This window comes from Astatotilapia calliptera, chromosome 4, assembly GCF_900246225.1.
Source record: "Astatotilapia calliptera chromosome 4, fAstCal1.2, whole genome shotgun sequence".
NCBI lineage: Eukaryota > Metazoa > Chordata > Actinopteri > Cichliformes > Cichlidae > Astatotilapia > Astatotilapia calliptera.
In genome coordinates this window covers 6,679,222-6,699,746 of record NC_039305.1, presented here as the reverse complement: position 1 = coordinate 6,699,746, position 20,525 = coordinate 6,679,222, and the positions used below count along the sequence as shown (strand labels likewise).

The 20,525-nt window shown below is 41.7% G+C and overlaps 1 protein-coding gene across 4 annotated transcripts in view; it reads right to left on the bottom strand.

Annotated features, from left to right (window-relative positions):
- The window catches only part of asic2 (acid-sensing (proton-gated) ion channel 2), a 412,846-nt gene that overhangs the window by 10,666 nt on the left and 381,655 nt on the right, over nucleotides 1-20,525 (bottom strand). For all 4 annotated transcript variants that reach the window (XM_026164245.1, XM_026164247.1, XM_026164246.1 and 1 more), the window contains 3 exons: nucleotides 10,836-10,963; nucleotides 4,110-4,260; nucleotides 3,715-3,771 (listed from right to left, as the gene is read on the bottom strand). In XM_026164245.1, the coding sequence (XP_026020030.1) occupies nucleotides 3,715-3,771; nucleotides 4,110-4,260; nucleotides 10,836-10,963 (336 nt within the window). The remainder of the gene's footprint in view (nucleotides 1-3,714; nucleotides 3,772-4,109; nucleotides 4,261-10,835; nucleotides 10,964-20,525) is intronic.

The window sequence follows — 20,525 nt, the reverse complement described above, 5'->3', positions numbered from 1 at the left end:
AGTGTCACAGAGAAGAAATTATAAAGCATCAAACATAACCATGTGCTCTGTGATACACCCTTTACCCTGACGGAGACAAAGTCCTGATGCAGAAACATCAAGCTCTACTCAAGCTTCTGCTTTGGCAGACTCGGAGGAAAAAGTACTTGAATACACCGAATGAGGTTGTGTGAAGTCCACAGCCTCCTATATAACACCGACTCTCTCAAGAGTGATGGTAATATCAAGCAATGTTTTTTCAAATAAAAGGTTCTCAGGTACTGAGACTGCTCACCCATCAATCTCTTAAAGTCAGATTTTCTAAAATTGTTTAAATAGAGCTCATTGAATTTTGCCAGAGATTACTGAACTCTTTTTCCCACAATGAAAAAACTTCTCTTTTCAGAGCTAAAAATCGTGGGAGTTAAAAAAAACCTGTCAGAATGGAAAAGAAAGCAGAAGTTAACATAATCAGACCTTTTTTCTGACCAAGGCAGCGCTGTGGCAGGCCCGCAGATCACAGAGCAGGAGGCAGATATTCCCCACGGTGCACTAATAGCTGGCGGGACCACACAGTCACGTAATTGCAAGAGGAAATTCAATATGGCTTCACAGTGGTCTCTTATTCTTATTCAAATGAGATGTTATTGGATACATGAGAGCAAGGCCTCATGCATTCGAATGATTGATTTCTTTGTCTAAGCCTATAACCTTTGTCCAGCTTCTCCACTCTTTTTCTCATGAACATTTTAATCTAAAATGTGAAATTACTATAATGCATTTCCTTCTGATAAATTTCATAATTTTCATAATGCTAGCATTAACAGCTAGTTATACATTACCTGACAAAAACTACGAACATGCTGCTTTAAGAAGCAGCTACATGAGAAACTGAAGACCATTTCTGCCTGGATTTATAGTTTTAAGCCATCTACATTTCCTCAAAAGCAAAGATAAGCAAGTTGTTCACAGACAGCAGATGCAACTGTCTCCTATTAAAATATATTTTCAAGGCTACTTCAGGACTTGAGTGACGCAGTTATATGGGTAAAGAAACCCAATCAAACTCTGCTGTGTGAAATCTCCTGTGGTGGGTATAGCAAATTGGCAGTTGGACTTTAAACTTGAATTCATTTGCATTCAATGATCCAAGCTGAGTAAGTGAGTGTGTTGGAATTATGAAAGCCTCACTGTTCCAAAAATGAAGCCAATTACAGAAGAGAGAGTAAAAGAGCTGTCTGGAATATGCACCTAAGCCTTGTGCACTCCATGATCGTACCATGTAACTTGTGCTTTCGAGTGCATGCTAACAAAATATGGGCGAGTTGCACCGAGGGCTCTCGTGGTGTGGGAGTGCTGCGGCTTGGTGCTGATTGCCTCAAAGTTTTGTTGGACTGTTTTGTCTATTCCTTGCTTGCCAGAAATAATTTATGATGAGATGAGAAAAGGTGGGGGCTGAGCAGGGAGAAAGCTGTAGGATGAGAGCAAGTATTGCTGATGAACTCCCACTGGCCAGCAGTTGAGGTTGATAAAGGTCATCATTACTCATTGTGCTTCTGAATCTAGTTAATATTCAGTTTATCTATGTACTCGCTCAGTGTTTATGCGCTTTTGTTTACCATAAAAATATATTAGATTTGAATTAACATGGCTATCAGTGGCTTTGGTTAACAGTTTCAGGTGTGCCATGATGTCTTAATTACTAGTCTTCCCCCCCCCCCCCCAGTAACAGTGGAAATGTCTTGCATTGCAAAGGTCTTTGAGTCTTTAAACTGCAGTGGGACAGCGGAAAACCAAGCCAGACATGATGTGCATCAAAGTCACAATTCTTATTGTGTTTGTTCTGTTTCTCAGTTCCTTTCAAGAGGAACTTTTAGCCACATTCCCACTTCCTACATTTTTTGTTTTCCCACTGGTCCGCGTTCAACGGGGCACATCCAAAACTCATAACTTTTTTTGCTACGGTTCACAGGTTGAACAGCACATAGACAGTGGTGAGCTATAGGTTTTTCTGTGGCATTTTTGCTTGCCGTTCAGTGGGGATGTCAGAAGCGTTAAACTATTAGCAGAAAGATGCTCATAAATCCCTGGCGTATAAAAAAGGCGGCGCACATAATGAATGAGCTGCCATAGGTGCAACCTTGGGTAACATACCAGGGCACCACCATTTCTCTTTTTTTTTTTTTTAAAAAGAAAAAAAAAAAGAACATGCTTCTGTGTGTCTTGATTTCCCTGCAGCCCTCCACTGACCTGTTTCCCATTTACTCATTTTCTAAGCATCTATTCAGGTCTATGTTTACCTTCTCGGGGCTACACCGTTGCTGTCCTTCATGCTATTTATTCTTGCAACCTAGCCTCCGTCATTGTTATCATTTCTTCTGTATGTAGTTCCATCATAGTGAGCTCCAAACACCAACCTTTTTTATGCATTTTAAAAAAGAAGACACATTGAAAAGGTGACAGATGATTTTTTTTTTCCTAATTAAAAATGGGCTTCTCACCACCACAAGCATTAGATTGTTGTTGTTGCATAGACTATGTTTAGTCAGATGTTGTATAATTGTCCTTCTTTTCTCTTGTCAATGTGTTTACATGCATTTATGCATAAACTCAGAGAAGGCCTTTGCTACTGTATGCGAAAAGATAATTACCAAGTGTCTGTCCTCATCTTCCTTACTGATGCATTCACTCTCTCAGGTACAACGTGGGGACTTAACGTTCATTGTATAGTTACATTAGCTATGGAGTAGACTTTTTAACAGTGCTGCCAGGTTGATTAGCTGCTGTAGTTTTATATTCCTTAAAGTTTGGTATTTAGGTGTTGTGCGTGCCTATTAGTGTTTCAATGAACTTGCTACACATAAGCTCCACCTCTAGCCTAAACTGAACTCTAACACTGCAGTCCCTGTCTTGCTAGCACACCCTAACATGACAATCATATATAGGAAACGGGGTGAGAAAACACCTTATGATCTAGCGGGCTTGAAAGGCTATTGCTTTTCAGGATATTTAGTCTAGATAAAATCACAAAAAAATCAATACTGCCTGGCTTGTGTGTCAATTTGGTAAGATATCAGACAGATGTATTTGCAGAAGCATTTTCATAGGAAGTCGTTGGATGAGCCTACACTTAATAAAACTGGCAAAGTTAATATAAATCTTGACTCTGAAAAAGTGAGCCAGGCCTGTCAGAACTTTTTACATGGTCGTGTCTTTTAGCTCAATGCAGGAAATATGACGCATTATCTTTCTGACCATCCAGGCATTAAATTGAACTCTTACACTGCAGTCCCTGTCTGCTCTGATGGTGGTTACAGACTTGATGAGCCCTTCACGCACAAGGGGAAATATTAAGATGACTCCTCTTGATTAATTTAAAAACTTCATAAGTGACACATACACTTACAATATAACAGACAGAAACTTTTGACGCCTTAGTGGAAGAGCAGCATTGTCTCTGCAGAGCCTATGTTCTCTTACAAGCAGGATGCGCAGTGTGACGGTGGCAATCAGTTGTTGTCCATGTGTTTTACCACATTACTCTTAACCTGAGCTGTTTCCCATTTAAAATTCTCTCCAGTGTTGCTTACTTTTAAATCAGGTTTAGCATTAAAGCTCTGTGTCAACAGAAAAAATAATCCTAATCCTTTGCTGAGGCAAAAATTATATGTAAACCAGCATAGGCTACATGTGTATCATCTTGAATCCCAAGTGTGTGTATCCAAACAGACTTACCAAGGGCAGGCTCAGCACAGTCCTTGTACTGCTCAGGTGTGCAGTACGAAGCATCTCCTAGGAGCAGTTTAAATAAGACACATTAGAAGAGGTGTTGACCCAGTGGTGTTTAAACATTAAGTTCTTGAAACCCTTGCACCATAAACACATAGATAAATGAATCAATCTGCAAGGCACAGCACCTTTTCCCCTGCCAGACACATAATCCCAGGGCTTTTTAAATGCCAACACCTGATCCAGCATTGACTTATCATATCATTATGAGGCCTCTCAATGGAGTTAAATCTCATAAAACCGTGCTGAAAACTCTTGCTGATGAATTCGTGCTCAATACCACATCACCTCTACTTTGATGTTTTTCTGCCCAGTCCTGTCAGAACAGCAGGGGAGCTTACCAGGCATGTGCACCATCCTGCAGTTGCAATTCTCCACTATGTAGCGTGTTTCACAGTCGATCCTGCAGGCAGTTACACTGTAGACCTGGAAAAAGCCAGACTCCAGAGCTTTCGACTCACACTCGCCCCATGGGGGAGGCAGGTAGGTCAGCTAAAGGTAGGAAATAAAGTGGAGGTTGGTTAAGGATGGATGTCTTTGGAGGCCTGTGGTATTACATAGTAATAATACATATAATGATGTAGGCCAAGACCTAAGAAAGAAAAGGACCTACACCTATTTATAGATTTTTATTGACATTTCTATTGTGCCTGTATGCATCATCAGTTTGAAAATATTCAAGATTTTTATGCTATTTTTTTTTGAAAGACACTTTTCAAAACCTGCAGATACTCAACAACCATCCACAACGCGGTCTGATAGTGACAGCAGCTCTACAAAATACCTTCCTCGGCTGCTGAAATCTAGCCAAGTCGGAAAAGCAGAAGAGCCTCGCAACAAACCAGGCGGTGCAGAAAACAATTCAACAGATAGAGTCTGTCTGGGAAAAAACCCCCACATCACCCAGACATGGGAGCACAACAACTCCAAATGTTCTCCTCCTGCTCCTGCAGCTCTGAGGACTGGGACAACAGATGAGAAACGAGGGACACCGGGCTGAGCAGCGTGGAGGCCCATCTGCTCCACAACAGAGGCAGTGAGGTCCAGCCGTGCACTGTATCCATCACTCACCACCCTCTGCTCCTTAGTTCCCTTCATTGTCATCACAGCGCATCCCAAGAGAAGCAACGTGCTCTGCCAAAAGACCACTTTTTTTTTTTTTTTTGGATGAGACAAAATGCTACTGCCTGCCAGGTGAAATTTGGCCACAGTCTGCTTGTTAGCGGTGACAGAATTTAAAAACTCTGCCTTGCTATCAGGTAATGTTGTATCTCGGCTTCCAGACAGACCTAATTCTGTATTTCTTGGAGATACAATCATTTTACCAGCAATTAGAACAATAAATTCAAACACAATCCAAACAACAATCTACCATGTTGAATGTTTCATAGCCCAGAAGCCTCTAGCCATTTCTGGGCAGGTAAGAATGTCTCCTGCAATAATTAAACATGTCCTGCATGATGGCTGGAGGAAGCGTGAGCAATGACTACAAACACCCAGGCATTATTAATTTGTTAGAGATTTACAAAAGGTGCCCCTCATCCTTAACCTTTAAAACCACCTTCACACCTCAGCTAATCTTCACTTCTGGCCTAATTAGAGTCAGCTGAGGCTGATTCAAAATCTGATTATTTCTAGTAATCACATAATCTAAGGTGCTCAATATCACTTTTCACTGCGTTGAGACCTGCTGACCTGATTATGTTTCATCTAATAAGAGCTGAGGCCTGCGCCCCAGTCAAAGTGTTATTAATCAATGTTCCATTCCCCTTGTTATACCCCAGCAATGCAATTAGGCTTTACAACTTAGTCAGCAAAGAAAAAAAAAGTTTACAACAGGGTGGGCTACAATAAATTAGTGCCGGTTGAGTGAGCTGAAAAGCAAATTTGAGAGTTGTGGCTTAAGCCTGACCTCAACAAATCAGAAGCAAGTTCCAAAATTTGCACTTATCCATGTTATTTTTCTTAATTCTAATGCTACCACGGCAAACTGCAGCATAATGACTTTGAGCAATGGAATAATAGTATAATGAAATATTTTTTTTATCCTTGGGAAGAATGACTCTGACAATGAAGGGGACGCCATGCCCTTTTAGCTTCAGCTAAAAGCCCACAGTAGGGCGATTTCTGCATCCGGGGAGCTTAAACTCGAAATTGCCCTGCTCCATATGAGGGCTCATTCATCCCTCACCATAGGCTATGTATTTTGTGCCTCAACACACTTGATTAAAGCTGCTTTGATCTCCGCCTAATATTATTAACCAAAAATGAGTTCATTTATAGTCTTTGTCAGTCATTTTAACATGAAAACTGATTGGTATCCATTACAAATATTCACTAATCACCAAGCTTCTTAACATACTCCACAAGGCCTCATTCCAAATCATTGTCCCAAATTACCCTACACAATCATCATTATCCTGATTGTTTTGGGACATATTTTAAAATGCCCTCCAGGTTTACGGAGAAAAAGCTTGAAAAGACAGGTGGGAACTGCTCAAAGTGGTAGGTTTTTCCTCTCAGACTCCTGATACAAAGTGGAGTTCTGCATTAATTAGCTGGAGTGGTGTTTCCCACCGTGCAGGCTTGTGGAGAGGGACAGTGTTTTCGCAGCAGGCAGGCAGGAAGAGCAGGGGCTGTCTTCACCCTGCCAGTCACAGAACTGGGCTGACAGATGAGCTGAGACAGAAGCCCTGGAGGCTCATTGCCCAAGAGGCTGAACCATCCCTGGATAGATCTCCTCCTCTCCTTTCTGCCTCTCACTGAAGTCTCTCTTTGTTGCACCGCAATGAGCTGTGATTTAAAGAGGCAAGGTTTCAACTACATTTTGTTCACGATAAGTTCCTAACATTCACGCTGGAATACCTTACTGATTTACTTTGGCCTCATTTTCCAATGTGCTGGGCATTGCTAACATAATTTTGCTGGATTGGAAAATATAACAACAAAACAGAAAACAGCACTACAAGTCCTGTCTCCGATATATTTAGACCATTGGTTTTTTTTTTACTTTTCTGCATTACCATTGTGGCATATTTCACACACCTTATTTAGTTGTTATCAGATCCATAAATATTGCTGGCAGGTGCCCTCCTCTGCCTTCAGTAAGGTTGAGTATACTGTCATTGTCCAGTCTACTCAGTGATAAGACAGCAAGACATATTGTATAGATATGACATCTAGAGGCTGTGTGCACATGCACATATAATGTATCTTTGTAAAATGTGCGTTAAATATGTTCTTTTCCAATCTTAAGTATTTTTGGTGCCTAAATGATATCAAGTTCAACAGATGAGCCCCGAGCTTGTACGGCACAGAGAAGTCAAGTGCTTTAAACATCCTCCTCTCTTCTAGCCACTCTTCGTGTTTCTGTGTGTGTGTGTCAGCATGTGTGGAATCACACTGCTGATAGTTATTTCCTTTCCCGTGATGTGATAACCACCTAGACGGGAGAGGAGGTAACATACTGACAGCATGCAAGGGATTGATAACAACCATCCAATTTCCTCATAAGATTTGAAACTGGAAACATCCCAGACAGTGATGATACAAACCAAAAAATACACAAAAAGTAGAACAACATGTTTACGACCAGCTTCTTCAATGATGAATGCCGACGCTTCACTGACTGATGAGCTGAACACGTTTTACGCTCGCTTCGACGCCGCAGCAATTAAAACAACAAACGGCTGCGCGCGCTCGGAGTGCACCAGTGGAGACAATGCATTCATCATCACAGAGCATGCCGTGAGGAACACTTTCAGGGGGGTGAACACCAGGAAGGCAGCAGGAGCAGATGCAATCCCTGGCCGTTTCCTGAGAGCCTGCGCTGACCAGCTAGCATTGGTGTTCACGGAGATCTTCAACCTCTCCCTGGCCCAAGCTGTGGTTCCCACGTGCTTCAAACAGTCCATTATTGTTCCTGTTCCAACGAAACAACAGCCTGCTTGCCACAATGACTACCGTCCAGTAGCACTGACTTCAATTGTGATGAAGTGTTTTGAAAGACTGATGAGAGATCACATCACTTCTTCACTTCCTGCCACCATCGACTCACTTCAGTTTGCTTACCGGACTAATTGTTCCACAGACGATGCCATATCTCACCTGCTCCACACATCCCTGAGTCACCTGGACACTGGCAGAGGGAATTATGTTAGGATGCTGTTCGTGGACTACAGTTCAGCATTCAACACAATAATTCCCTCTAAGCTTTTCACCAAGTTGACGGATCTAGGACTCAGCTTATCACTGTGTCAGTGGATCCTCAACTTCCTCACAGACAGACTCCAATCAGTGAGGGTAGGAAAACAAGTCTCCCCCTCCATCTCACTCACCACTCACCACTGGCATGCCAGTGGAGAGAGTGGACAGTTTCTGATACCTGGGTGTCCACATCACTCAGGACCTGTCATGGTCCTGCCACATCAACACCCTGGTTAAGAAAGCCCGTCAGCGTCTCTTCTTCCTCAGAAGACTTAGAGACTTCCATCTGCCACTGAAGGTGCTCAAGAACTTCTACTCCTGCACCATCGAGAGCGTCCTGACGGGAAACATCTGCACCTGGTTTGGGAACAGCACCAAGCAGGACAGACGAGATCTGCAAAGAGTGGTGCGCTCGGCCAAACGCATCATTCAATCAGAGCTCCCTGACCTGCTGTCCATCTACACCAAGCGGTGCAAGACCAAAGCTAGGAAGATTATGATGGACCTCTCCCATCCCAACAATCGAGTCTTCTCACTGTTGAGGTCTGGGAAGCGCTTCCGCTCCCTTAAGGCCAAAACAGAGAGAATGAGGAGGAGCTTCTTCCCCCAGGCTATTCAGGCCCTGAACCAGGTGTAGGACTGGACTCTCCCACACACATCACATCACTATAAGACTGGACTCTCACACACATCACATCACCACACGCACTCTGGTTCTTCTTCATGCACACTTCCTATAATTTATAATCTCTTTCTGCTATTTGCACATTTTTACTGTAAATTTCTAAGTTAAATCTGTAAATTTTGTAATAACCTGTAAATTGTAAATACTGTAAAACCACTGTCATTTAATGGTCGGGCATTGCATTGCACAGCTACAGGCATTTCACCTCATGTCATACTGTGTATGGTTGTGTGTGTGACAAATAAAATTTGAATTTGAACCTACTGCGTCAAAAAGAGATATCAAAGGTTCCTGTCTATGAGGCACTATGTGATAAGTTGGGGGTGAGAACTGGCTGCTAATAGAGAAGCAGCAGATAAACTTGGAACAAAAAGTTAGGTTAAGTTTAGGTTATGTTTAGTCGATTATTTCTTTGTTGTAACAATGCTGCTTGGCAGTAAATCCAACACTGATTTCCAGAAATGTTCCTGAGCCCTTACAGGGATTTCCATGACAGAAGCATTTCTGTTTTTACTGTAGAGCTGCTTGAGGCCCCAAAGATAACAATACGGATTATTTAGCAGATCCCTCACACAGAGATTTCTCCGGATTCACAGAATATTGTGATGATTAGATAATGAGATGTTTCACAATTTTTCACTGAAGAACATTATTCTGAAACTATTCTCTGATTTATAAACAATGTTTTGTTGCAAACAGCTCTGTTCATCTTTACTTCTGAGAAATTCTGCCTTTCGAAGATGTTCTTTTTATATCAGCCTCTTACCAATTAACCTAATGGGTTAGAAAATGTTCCTCCAGCTGTTTCCTTTTCCACTTGCCTTTCCAGTCATTTGTTGTCCTGACTTTTTCGTGATGTGTTGTTGCCATCAAACTCAATATATTTAGCATAAAATAGTGCAATGTGTTAATTTAAATAATTGATATGTTTTCTCTTTTGTTTGTGAAGAGAACATGGGTTTGTGACATTCCTAAATCACTGCATTATAACTGTATTTAGATTTTGAATCAGTCTTCTTGAAATTAGGATTGTAGGTCTGAATTTTACCAGCTATTTAAGCACTAAGGGAACCAATTATGACTTTCAGCAGCTACTTTGAATAAAAGATTCAAATTTAAGTGTAACTTGATCTGGTTAACCATCATTTTGATTCAGTTTTGTGGATATTTAAAGCCAATTTCCTCTGGCTTCCTTTGTTGGCTTGATTTTCTGGTCCAGTGGGGTTTTTTGTTCATTATATGGTTTATCTAGTATCCAATGGCCTTGATTGGCCAAAATAAAATCTGTTTTTGTGTGTGCTGTAAACCTTAAACTTTAAATGCACTAACTGACAGCAGCAGTTTTCAAAAGATATTTCATTTCTCATGCCAGATGCACAGGCCATTCTAAAAATGAGATGGCAATGAATTTATCTTGACAGAAATCTGCCTTCTCAAAAAAGGGCAATCTAGTCAACTCCTGCTATTGAGCCAGACAATATATTTCTAAAAGCCTCACTGTGAGAGAAGAAAGGAGAAGGAGGTAGGCAGAAAGAAAAAGAAATAAGACATAGAGCCACAAAAGGTAAATGTGAAAGACAGAACTAATAATCTCAGTAAACTGACAAGGCTCACAGGAGCTAAAGTAGAAATATATTCACTCTGGCAGTGTAGAAACACCTTTTGTGGAGTTTTATCAACTCAGGTCTCAAGAAAACAGAAAAAAGCCCAACTTTATGAAGAAGAGAATGGTGACGCTGAAAATGCTATTTACATCATATACAACTGCTGTGCCTGTGAGTCTTGCAGCCTTTAAAACTGGCCATGTGTGATGTGAGAAAGCTTCAGTGTGATTGAATAAGGCTGAGACTGAGTGAAGATCCTCTCTTCCAGAAAGGTCAAAGCCAGTAAATGGAGGGAAGTTCATCATTTGTCTGCCAACAATCATCAAGAGACCACAGAGGCCAATTGAAAGTTCAGACTACGGGGACCCACATGGGCTTCCACACAAATCCACTCACACGCCTGCAGAAAATCTCACAGTCCTGTTATGGCAGGTTTTTTATCACATACTTTTTTGTCCCATTTATCACTGTGAGATATGCTTTATATGTGAAAAAGGAGTGAAAAACTGCACAAAGACGAGAGAAGATTTTAACTAACCATTAACTGTAGTTAGAGAGTGAGAGACACCTACCCTCTGCTCCTGTGTTGCTACAAACGTCTGGAAGCCAGGCGCCACACCGAAGCCCAGTTCGTGAATGAATGGAGGCTCTGCCTGGCTGTGGATTTGTACCCGCACACCTGCCTCAAAGGCTGTATCTTCTGGAAGAAAAGAAACGGCGAGATCTGTTAGTTAATGTAATCTCTTAATAAACAGAAATTTGCTCTGAATGTCGCTGGCTTTCTGAGTGGTTCAGGTAAGTTGTTTGAAAGCTGTTTGAACTCAAAAGCAAAATTAATGTTGGAAACAATCGTTCAGTGACGCATTTCAGGGATTTTGAGTCAAAGCCATAGACGTAGGATTGCCTTTATTATAATAAACACCCTTGAGAGGTGCTATGTGATTTGTTGTGACATCATAGAGACAGTAAAACAGGTTCAGTGCTGACTCCGTAGCTGAAAGGACTATTATCCTTTTATTCAGAGCACTTGTATGCACTCACACACACACACTCACAGAAGCAAGCACCAAAAGGGCCATAATATTTATGGTCAAAGAGAGAGCGATTTTTGCAGAAATCGATAATGTTCTCTCTCCGTGTCCTCACATTCAGCCGCCTGCTCCTGGACATTCAATCACGGCATTCCCCTGCCAGCTGATCAGCCTGACACCTCGGGGTGCTCGGCAGCCAAGATACTGGAGTCGTTCGCAAATCGACATACTGCTCACACAGATGCACAACGGCATCAGCCCGCACTGATCCACTCATCAATCAAACATCTGCAGTGACTGATATGACGACGGCGTGGATGCAGTCACGTTTAGCAACAGATGAAGGGCTCAAACGTGCTTTTTTTCCTGCTCTGTGTTTGAGAGCATCAGTTGTGTGTAAAAGGGTATGAAAGAAACATTGGCTGTATGAGAGAGATAATCAGTCCACGTTTCTGAGAGAGTAAGTACAGGGAGGTGTGTGCATGTAAAACAAGATGAGAGATGCTGACACTGTATTCATGTGTGGGGGAGGAATTGTTGTTGTTCTTCATCCTGTGCACTGTTGAATCTTTCACGTCTTTTGAATAGATCATCTCTTTTGTGATGACAGCCTTATCTGTAGCTAACAAATTTAATGTCTCATCAAAATTTCCACTGGACTAGGGTGATTTACATGCAACTGCAGCACAACATCTGTGCATGTTGTAAATACCATATGGTCAAAAGTATGTGGGGACATGAGCACAGAGGACGCTGCTGAGATTTGCTTGCATTAGAATACAAAAACATTGACATGGTTTGCAGCTGGTCTCGCTTGCAGTTGCTGTTTCAAGGGTTCTGACCTGAACGATTAAAAGTATAGCGTCAATCAAAAAGTGTATATGGAGTTTTGGGGATTTTTTCCCCCCCTCTGATGCTTGAGCCAAATTTGGCATATCATTGAACACGAATTCAGTTTCACGATGGTTTCATCTGCTCAAGGTGGGAAACTGCAGGGCTTAATTTTAATCTTCGGTTTGGCATGTTGACAGCTTGACAGCCTAGTGTGATCTAATAGGAAACACAAACATGTGTAATGTGAAAACTCGAAGCCTCCCCTGCACATATACTGAGATTGGACTATTCAGTGATGCGAGAAATCTCGTCTGTCTAGTTACATTTTTTTTAATGAGCATCTCTATCATAGATTCACAATTTTTCAGCTAGTTGATATTACTTTACATAATTTTAACTATTTTTTCACCCCACTGCTTAAGAACATGTCACAGAACAATAATTATTCAGTGTAGCATATTTGTCTTTATATGGTTATTTATAGTGGGACTTGTTAAAAGAGAAACACAATACCCAACTATGTCTTTTTTATACTATTACTGTTATAATGCTGTAACAAATGCCCCATTAGCACTGTAAGACTGCACATAATTAGCCACTGTTGTCCAAAGACGATTAAAAACCATTAAAGAGCCCTTCTGTTGTACTGGATGACATAATCCTTCATTAAAATGAGCACTTAACAGTGTAAACAAAGAATTTCATCCCTGAGCTACTGACACTAACTATGCTGGCTGTTTTATTTAATAAAGGAGTATGTCACCCTGTGAGACTGTGTGCTTTTAATCGTATATATATGACAAAACTGTATTTATATGAGTAGCAAATAAACAAAGGCTGTCAGCATAAACAATAACTGCAGCATATATTCTCTGCTGGTTTTTATTTTGCCAAGGGACATTTAACAAGTTTTTACATTGTATTTCTGCAAGCAGTAGCTCAATAATATATATTTTTTTCCAGGTTCTCCTAATTTTGCATAAAATGGGTAAATTTTTATATTCATGAAATATTTCAAAATTAAATATTTCAAAATATTTCAATTGTTTGTTTTACTTCATTTTTCTTTTTGTGGGCTACAGAAATGAGGAAAATAAAGTTTCCATAGGGTTCTATACAGTGCAGTGAAAAACTAAATATAATGTTACTCCTCCCACAGCAATTAAGGGGATAAGTGACAGTCAGGTGCTGCTAATGAAATGTACTTGATTAACTGATCAACAGCAAGTGTGAGCACCTCTACAAAAAGTGATCAACTCAGTGTTTTTTCTTTTGTGCCTGGAAAGACAAAATTGGCCAGCAGGCTAGGTTGTCCACGAAACCAATACGTCGCTGTGAGTGCCGTAGGGTTTCCATCTTGTTCAACGATGGACTCGCACATTAGACACCGTTGTTTAAGATCATTCAATTTGCTTGATCCGAGTCTTCTTGGGCGTGTCATGCTTGATTCTCCAGTGGGCGGGCCGCTGCTGCAGCAGAAGGCGATATGGCAGGCGATAGTTGCTTGCATGCGGCAGATGTGGCCAAACCATTGTAGTCGTCACTTCTGGACCAGCTCTTCCATCGAGGGCTTTTGGTGACATTGACTACATATTGCACTGTCGCTGAGACAGTCATTAAGGGACACTTGGAGAATCTGACACCAACAATGCGTTTGGAAGACCTCGAGCTTGTTGAGGTCATGCTTGAGGATGACCCAGGTCTCGGATCTATGGAGAAGAATGAGCAATACCAGTGTGCGTGACAGGCGGATTTTGGTGATGAGGCCTCTTCTTCCAGAGGCGCCATCGGAGGGAGGCGAATGCTGCTGCTGCTTGACCAATTCTTGAGGGTAACTCAGTGTTACCTCAATGCAACACACAGCTGAATGTACCTCAAAGAACCTAGGCGACATTGTAAATAAATTGGGCCAAAATTCCTACAAAATAATGTGAGACACATAAAGTCATAGTGAAAGTCATTATTTCTGTCCTCTTTACAGGACTGCATAGCTCACATCATGTTTCCTAAGATTCATTAAAAAGTTTTTATTTTCGTCCAGTGTTTGGAAATATGTTCAGTTATACGTTCGAAGACTGAGTAGGGCTCCTTTGTTAAAAATCATTCCATGCAGTGGAATGGAGGAGATCAGCTTACTCATCTCCCTCTTAACAGTAGTTCAGGTCAGGTGAGTTGGCTGGCCAATAAAGCACAGTTATAATGTGGTCAGTATAGTAGTGGTAGTTTTGGTACTTGGGGCAGGGGATAAGTCTTGCTGGAAAATCTGCACCTCTCAAAAGCTTGTCAGCAGATGGAAGCATGAAGAGCCACAGTTAGAGGGCCAAGTTGATTTTGGACTGGATAAAATCTAGTGGACCAACCACTGCCAACATCAGGAAATGGCATGGCACCGAAAAGCATCACAAACTGTGGAAACTTCACACTGGACTTCAATTACCCCTGATTCAGGGCCTCTGCACTCTTCCTCCAGACTCTAGGATATTGATTGAGAGACGAGCTCTACAGACGAGCTCTACAGAGGGTTGTGCGGTCAGCTGAGCGCACCATCCGCTCCGAGCTCCCTGACCTGCACTCAATCTACAGCAGGCGGTGCTGGACCAAGGCCAGGAAGATCGTGAAGGACCTCAGCCATCCCAACAACAGACTGTTCTCTCTGTTGAGGTCAGGAAAGCGATTCCGCTCCCTGAAGACCAACACAGAGAGACTGAGGAGGAGCTTCTTCCCGCAGGCGATACGGTCTCTCAATCACACCACCACACAGTACTGACCCACACATACAGTTCTTACACACACACTGGACTTTCTGGACTTTGTTTTTGCACACATTGTTTTTTTGCACAACACTGGTCACTATATTCTTCATTTCCGGTTAATACTTGTACAGCTGCTGTTATTGTGTATATATTTATTTATATTTAGATTTCTTCATACATTCTTATATAGTTCTATATTGTGTATTTGTTGTACAGTTATTTTATTTTCAACTTTAATTTATATATTTTATCTTATTCTTCCCAGTTAAATTTACCCTTCATTCTAATTTGTGTTGTACAGTTATTTCATTTTTAACCTTAATTTATATTTTATTCCTTCCTAGTTAAATTTACCCTTTTTAATTTTTCATATTTATTTCCTATCTTATTCATAGCCTTTTCCTTTTTTGTTTTCTTTAGGTCACGAGCAGTTGTCCAAGCATTTCACTACATATCGTACTGTGTATGACTGTGTACGTGACAAATAAAATTTGAATTTGAATTTGAATTTGATTGCTAAATGAAGTTTACTTTCATCTGAAAAGAGGACAGTGGACCACTGAGCAACAGTCCGGCTCTTTTTCTTCTTAGTTTTGATGTCATCTCTGGTTCAGGAGTCCCTTGATATTAAGAATGCGACAGATGTAGCCCCTTTCCTGAAGACGCTGGTATGTGATGGCTCTTGATTCACTGACACCAGCTGCAGTCCACAGCATGTTAAGCTCTCCCAAGTTCTTGAACTGACTTTTAAATATTTTCATTTTTCTCTTCCAGTCAAGTTTTCATTCTCTGTGAACAGCCACCCTTTTCAGCAATGACCTTCTGTGGCTCATCCTCTTGATGGAGGGTGTTGTCCTCTCGAAAACTGTCAAGTCAGCCTCAATCTTCCTCAAGAATGAGGCTGTTTCTCCATATCAGAGTTATAAAACAGTCTATTTGATGATGATTTTTCTGCTTTTCTGAAGAGCAGAAACTGCAGCATGTCACCCTATTTTACCCAAATCTGCAAATTTCCAGGCAGACAAGACCCGATCATTCACTGAGATCAGTAGCAGACTTTCGCATTTGACAGCTAATAAATATGAGAAAACGACCTGGCTCTCTGTGAATGATGGTCATGTTCGGGTTGATCTTTTTACACGGGAGTGTGTCTGCTCCTCTCTTAGTAGCCCATCGCAGCAGCTGCACCATCAGGCGAAGCTAACAAACTGTGTGCATAATTTCTTCCGAGATTCCCTTCAAATCAAAAGTCTCTACAGGATGTCACAGACAGCAGTTCTAGTACTCACCAGGTAGCTCGCCTTTCCAGAGTATTCACATATCAACTATCAATTTTATTTTATTCCAACAGGGGATTAAAATGTTATTTTAGCAGAAGCAGACACATATATAGCTCAGAATCAAGCCATGGCAGTATTTTTATTAGCAATTAACCACGATTTTTCAGTTAACGTGTTGGTCTATAAAATGTGGAAAGAGCTAATCATCATACTTGTGCTGATTTGTGTTTTCCTGACAAAAAAAAAAGACACTAACTTCCCACATAGCCTACAAAAAGCAGCATATTCACGCAAATGACAAGCTGGAAAAAGCTTGACTTTACATTAGCTTTTATTCACACCCAGTTGTCTTGCATTACATAGCTAATAGAAACAAATCCAGCAGTGAAGAGCAACTGCATGAAGGTAATAAATGATGATAAAGAACACCAAATAAGCTAACTGTCCTGCAAATGAATGTTGCTTAGTTGTAAGACACTAGAATCAGACTGTTCGAGACCTTTATCTCTCATAACAAGACATCAATTTACACAGAATAAGATGCAGCACATGAAACAATGATCTCTTGCTGTGATTGAAAATGTGTTATTAGTAGTACATATGTGCGCGCATGTGTGAGCATAAGAGATCAGAGCAAATGGGAATGGCTGTGCTTGTTTGTGCTCCCATCAGTTCATCTTCCCTTATCAAAAGATGATCAAGGGGATCGTGAATAATGATGTTTGCTACATATGACCATAGCTTTAGCAGAATCACAGATCTGCAGTTACCATCTATTTCATCACTGCAGTCACACTCATTTGACTTATATTGCCCTCTGTGCAGTCAGAGGGCTGGACTAACTTAGGATGCTATCAAAAGCTACAGTCATAACCTGAATCCTGCTTGCTTTGTTTGACTGTTTAAATGCAGGTGGTGTTCTGATTTCACCTCCATTCCCCTTCAGGTTTCAGCTCACTATGGGCAAACAGAGAAGTAAGCAAAAGAAGACGATCGACTGATCTGTGCATGCAAGACTGTGGGTGCATGAATAGTGTGTAAAAGATATGATGAAAAAGTTCTACCACGGCCTATCACCTTCCTCTCTCTATTTCACCTTTCTACAGGATTTGTCACATTAAGGACTGGGCATGTCAGGCTTTATAAAAGGTCTGTATTATGGGTGTAATGTAGGAGAGCAAAAATGACTTGGCAGCTGGCAAGCGGAAGAAAAATTTCAAAAGAAAGTGAATATAAGAAGCCTTCACTCATAAACTCTGTATAATCATGTGAATGTCTTGGAGCGACCGTGGCTCAGGGGACTGGGAAGCTCATCTGTAACCAGAAGGTTGCCGGTTCCATCCCCCTGCTCTCTCTGTCCTGGTCGTTGTGTCCTTGGGCAAGACACTTTACCCTACTGCCTACTGGTGTTGACCAGAGGGGCCGATGGCGCGATATGGCAGCCTCGCTTCTGTCAGTCTGCCTCAGGGCAGCTGTGGCTGCAACTGTAGCTGCCTCCACCAGTGTGTGAATGTGAGAGTGAATGAATAGTGGAATTGTACAGCGCTTTGGGTGCCTAGAAAAGCGCTATATAAATGCAATCCATTATTATTATTATTATTATTATTAATTTATTTTTAGTATTTATTTATTTATTGTCATTGTCAAGAACAATGAAATTGCGTTTGGGGCTTCCATACAACCCAAAAAAAAGAAGAAAATAATAAATACCCCTTAAAACCCAAGTGTACATATTTAACCCAGTGTGACTCCAATGCAATAAGACAATCCTTAGCAATAGTAGATCATCTCTGTTGTATTGAAGTAACCCCAGACTGTGTGAAATAATACACAGTACCACCAAAAGTGCAAAAGTGTAGGAGCTCCGGGCCGCTGCGTCTGTGCGCGCCGCCATCTTAAATCTTGGTAGTTACCAAGTTACCAAGTTATTAATGCTCATGTATTACACTTAGCGACTGACTACAGTTTATATTTGATGTGCTTGTTTCTTTTTATTATCATCTTGACTTTTTGCATTCCTCTTGGTCCAATAAAAAATGTATGATCGTCAGATGAAAACAAATAAGCTCTATTTCTTCCTCTCTTTCCTTCTAATCAAGCATCAGTTCAACATTTAAATGTGTCCTTTTATTTCAGTAAATACATACTTACTGAGACAGATGGTAATCCGAACATGATAAAGTAGTGTGCAAACAGTGCGGATGTTAACCTAGTCGTGCACATGCTTGTGTTGGGGCTCATTTACTCATTACTATATTGAGCTGTTTCTAGAATTACAATCAGATTCTTACAATGTGTGAACCTGACACTTTTATCTTTACCAAAGTGCATAATTTAGCAATTTAGAATCATTCTGAATTGCTGATAGGCCTGCTTGCAATCAGAAATACTGCCAAGACCCCATTTCTCTTTATAGGGAAACAAAATTACCTCAAGGTGCAACATGGAGAAAGCCACCAGAGACTATGGCTCAGTGGAAAAAGAAGGAAAAAATCACCTTAAAGCTGACCGAAGCTACTTTCGGTTACTCTCTTGTCACAAGGGGTGGTCACAGTGGGTAGCTCCGCATGTTTGATTTGCCTTTCCTGACACAACCCAGAAGAGAATTTGTATCTCTAAATGGAAATGAACCAGCAACCTTTTGCTTGCCAAACAAATGTGTAAACCACTACAATAAGGTTTTATCTTTAAAATAAATAAATAAGGAAGCTAGTGGAGCACAAATGTCGGATGGACATTGAGGGCTATCATGAGGGGCTATGCGCTGCTGCTCTCTGGCAGGTAGCTCCATGCCCTCCTGGGTTTTATATGCACCTTAAAACACACATACATCAAGGAGTTGATGTATGTGTGTGGGAGGAGGAGTTGGCCGTCCGATTGGGGTCTGGAATGTGGAGCCTCCCTGCCGCTGCGGAGTCGGGGCGGTCTGCTTCTTTCCACCCCAGGGAAAAGGGTAACACTACCTGGGTCTGGATGTAGTTTCCCCCTCCAGGGGCAAGGGTACCTAGACCTGGGGTATAGAGTACGCTTGGGGAGTGTGATTGTGTGTACAGTGTCTATTTATGTCTGTCTCCACGTTGGGTGAGCGCTGAGTAATTGCATATGAGAGCATGAGGGTGGGAATGGATGTACTGTGTCTATATGTCAGGTCGGGTATCAGACGCCACCTCTCTAGGGACATCTCAGGCCCTCCAAGGTATGGAGGCCTATCCCCCCCCCCCGCCCGCCCGCCTATCACCACCACCACTCCCCCTGCCGGTGGCAGATGCCCTCAGACATTGGTGCATTGGTGGTTCTTTGTGTCTGGGGATGGGCATCCGGGTACACACTGGCTCACTCCTTGGTGGCTGCTTGTCGGGGCCTGGAGCCTGGGGCTCGCTCGGGCCACTTCGGGGGTGGGGTGCCCTCGGCCTGAGGCTCGGTCACTCTGGCACAGCTGGCTGCCAGCGGAGCTCACGGGCACGTCACTGCAACCCCCCGGCTTCTGCTCCACGGCTGCTGAGTGAGCCCTCATCTGGGGCTCTCCTCAGTTCTTTCTGGGATAGTGGCGCGGCTGCCCCTCTGTTGGTCTTCCTTGGTCTCTTGTGTTCTGAGGGCCTCTGGATGTCTGGAGTCTTGATCTCCTCCATACCTGCTCCATGCCCTGGAGGACGGGGCTGTGGCTTTGTTTTTGATTGTTTTCTCTTTCTTCTTTCTCAACAGGTGATCGATGTGATTGATATATGTATTTTGTTTGTTTGTTTTGTTGTTTTTTTCTTTTGCCCTTTATTACCGTTCCTCTTCCCTGCTGTTTTTATTTCCCTCTTTCTTTCTTCTCTTTCTTTTCCCCAGTTGAGCTGCAGCTCACAGCACAAAAAATGCCTTGTTGACCTCTGGAATCAAGAGGACTTAAAGCACAGACTTGTGAGCACATGTCCAGCATTTAGCGTCAGGAATAACTGTGACTAACCACAGCCCCAGAAAGATGATGCTGACTTCTATAGCATATATTCATGCGCTGTGCAGTTTCATATATAAAAATTCAACTTGTGTTGAACTAAAATCAATTTCTTAAATGCACTCACATTTTTCACCTTCCGAAATTCCCACCATGAGGTCCATTTAGCAACTTTTCTGGACTGTTTGATCATACCATATGATCTTTAACAGCTCACAAGTTTTCCAGCCTTCATGGAAAAGTTCACATCTCTACATTTTTTGAATACTCAATCTATGTTTATGTTCATTCAGTACTCGGCTTCTCTGTTCAACATAAATGAATTCAACCGGATTCTGTATTCAGTCTTATGTCTGGCATTTTTTTGTAAAAAGCTACAGCAACATCAATTCAATTCATATTCAGATAGAAACATTGTAGACAAATC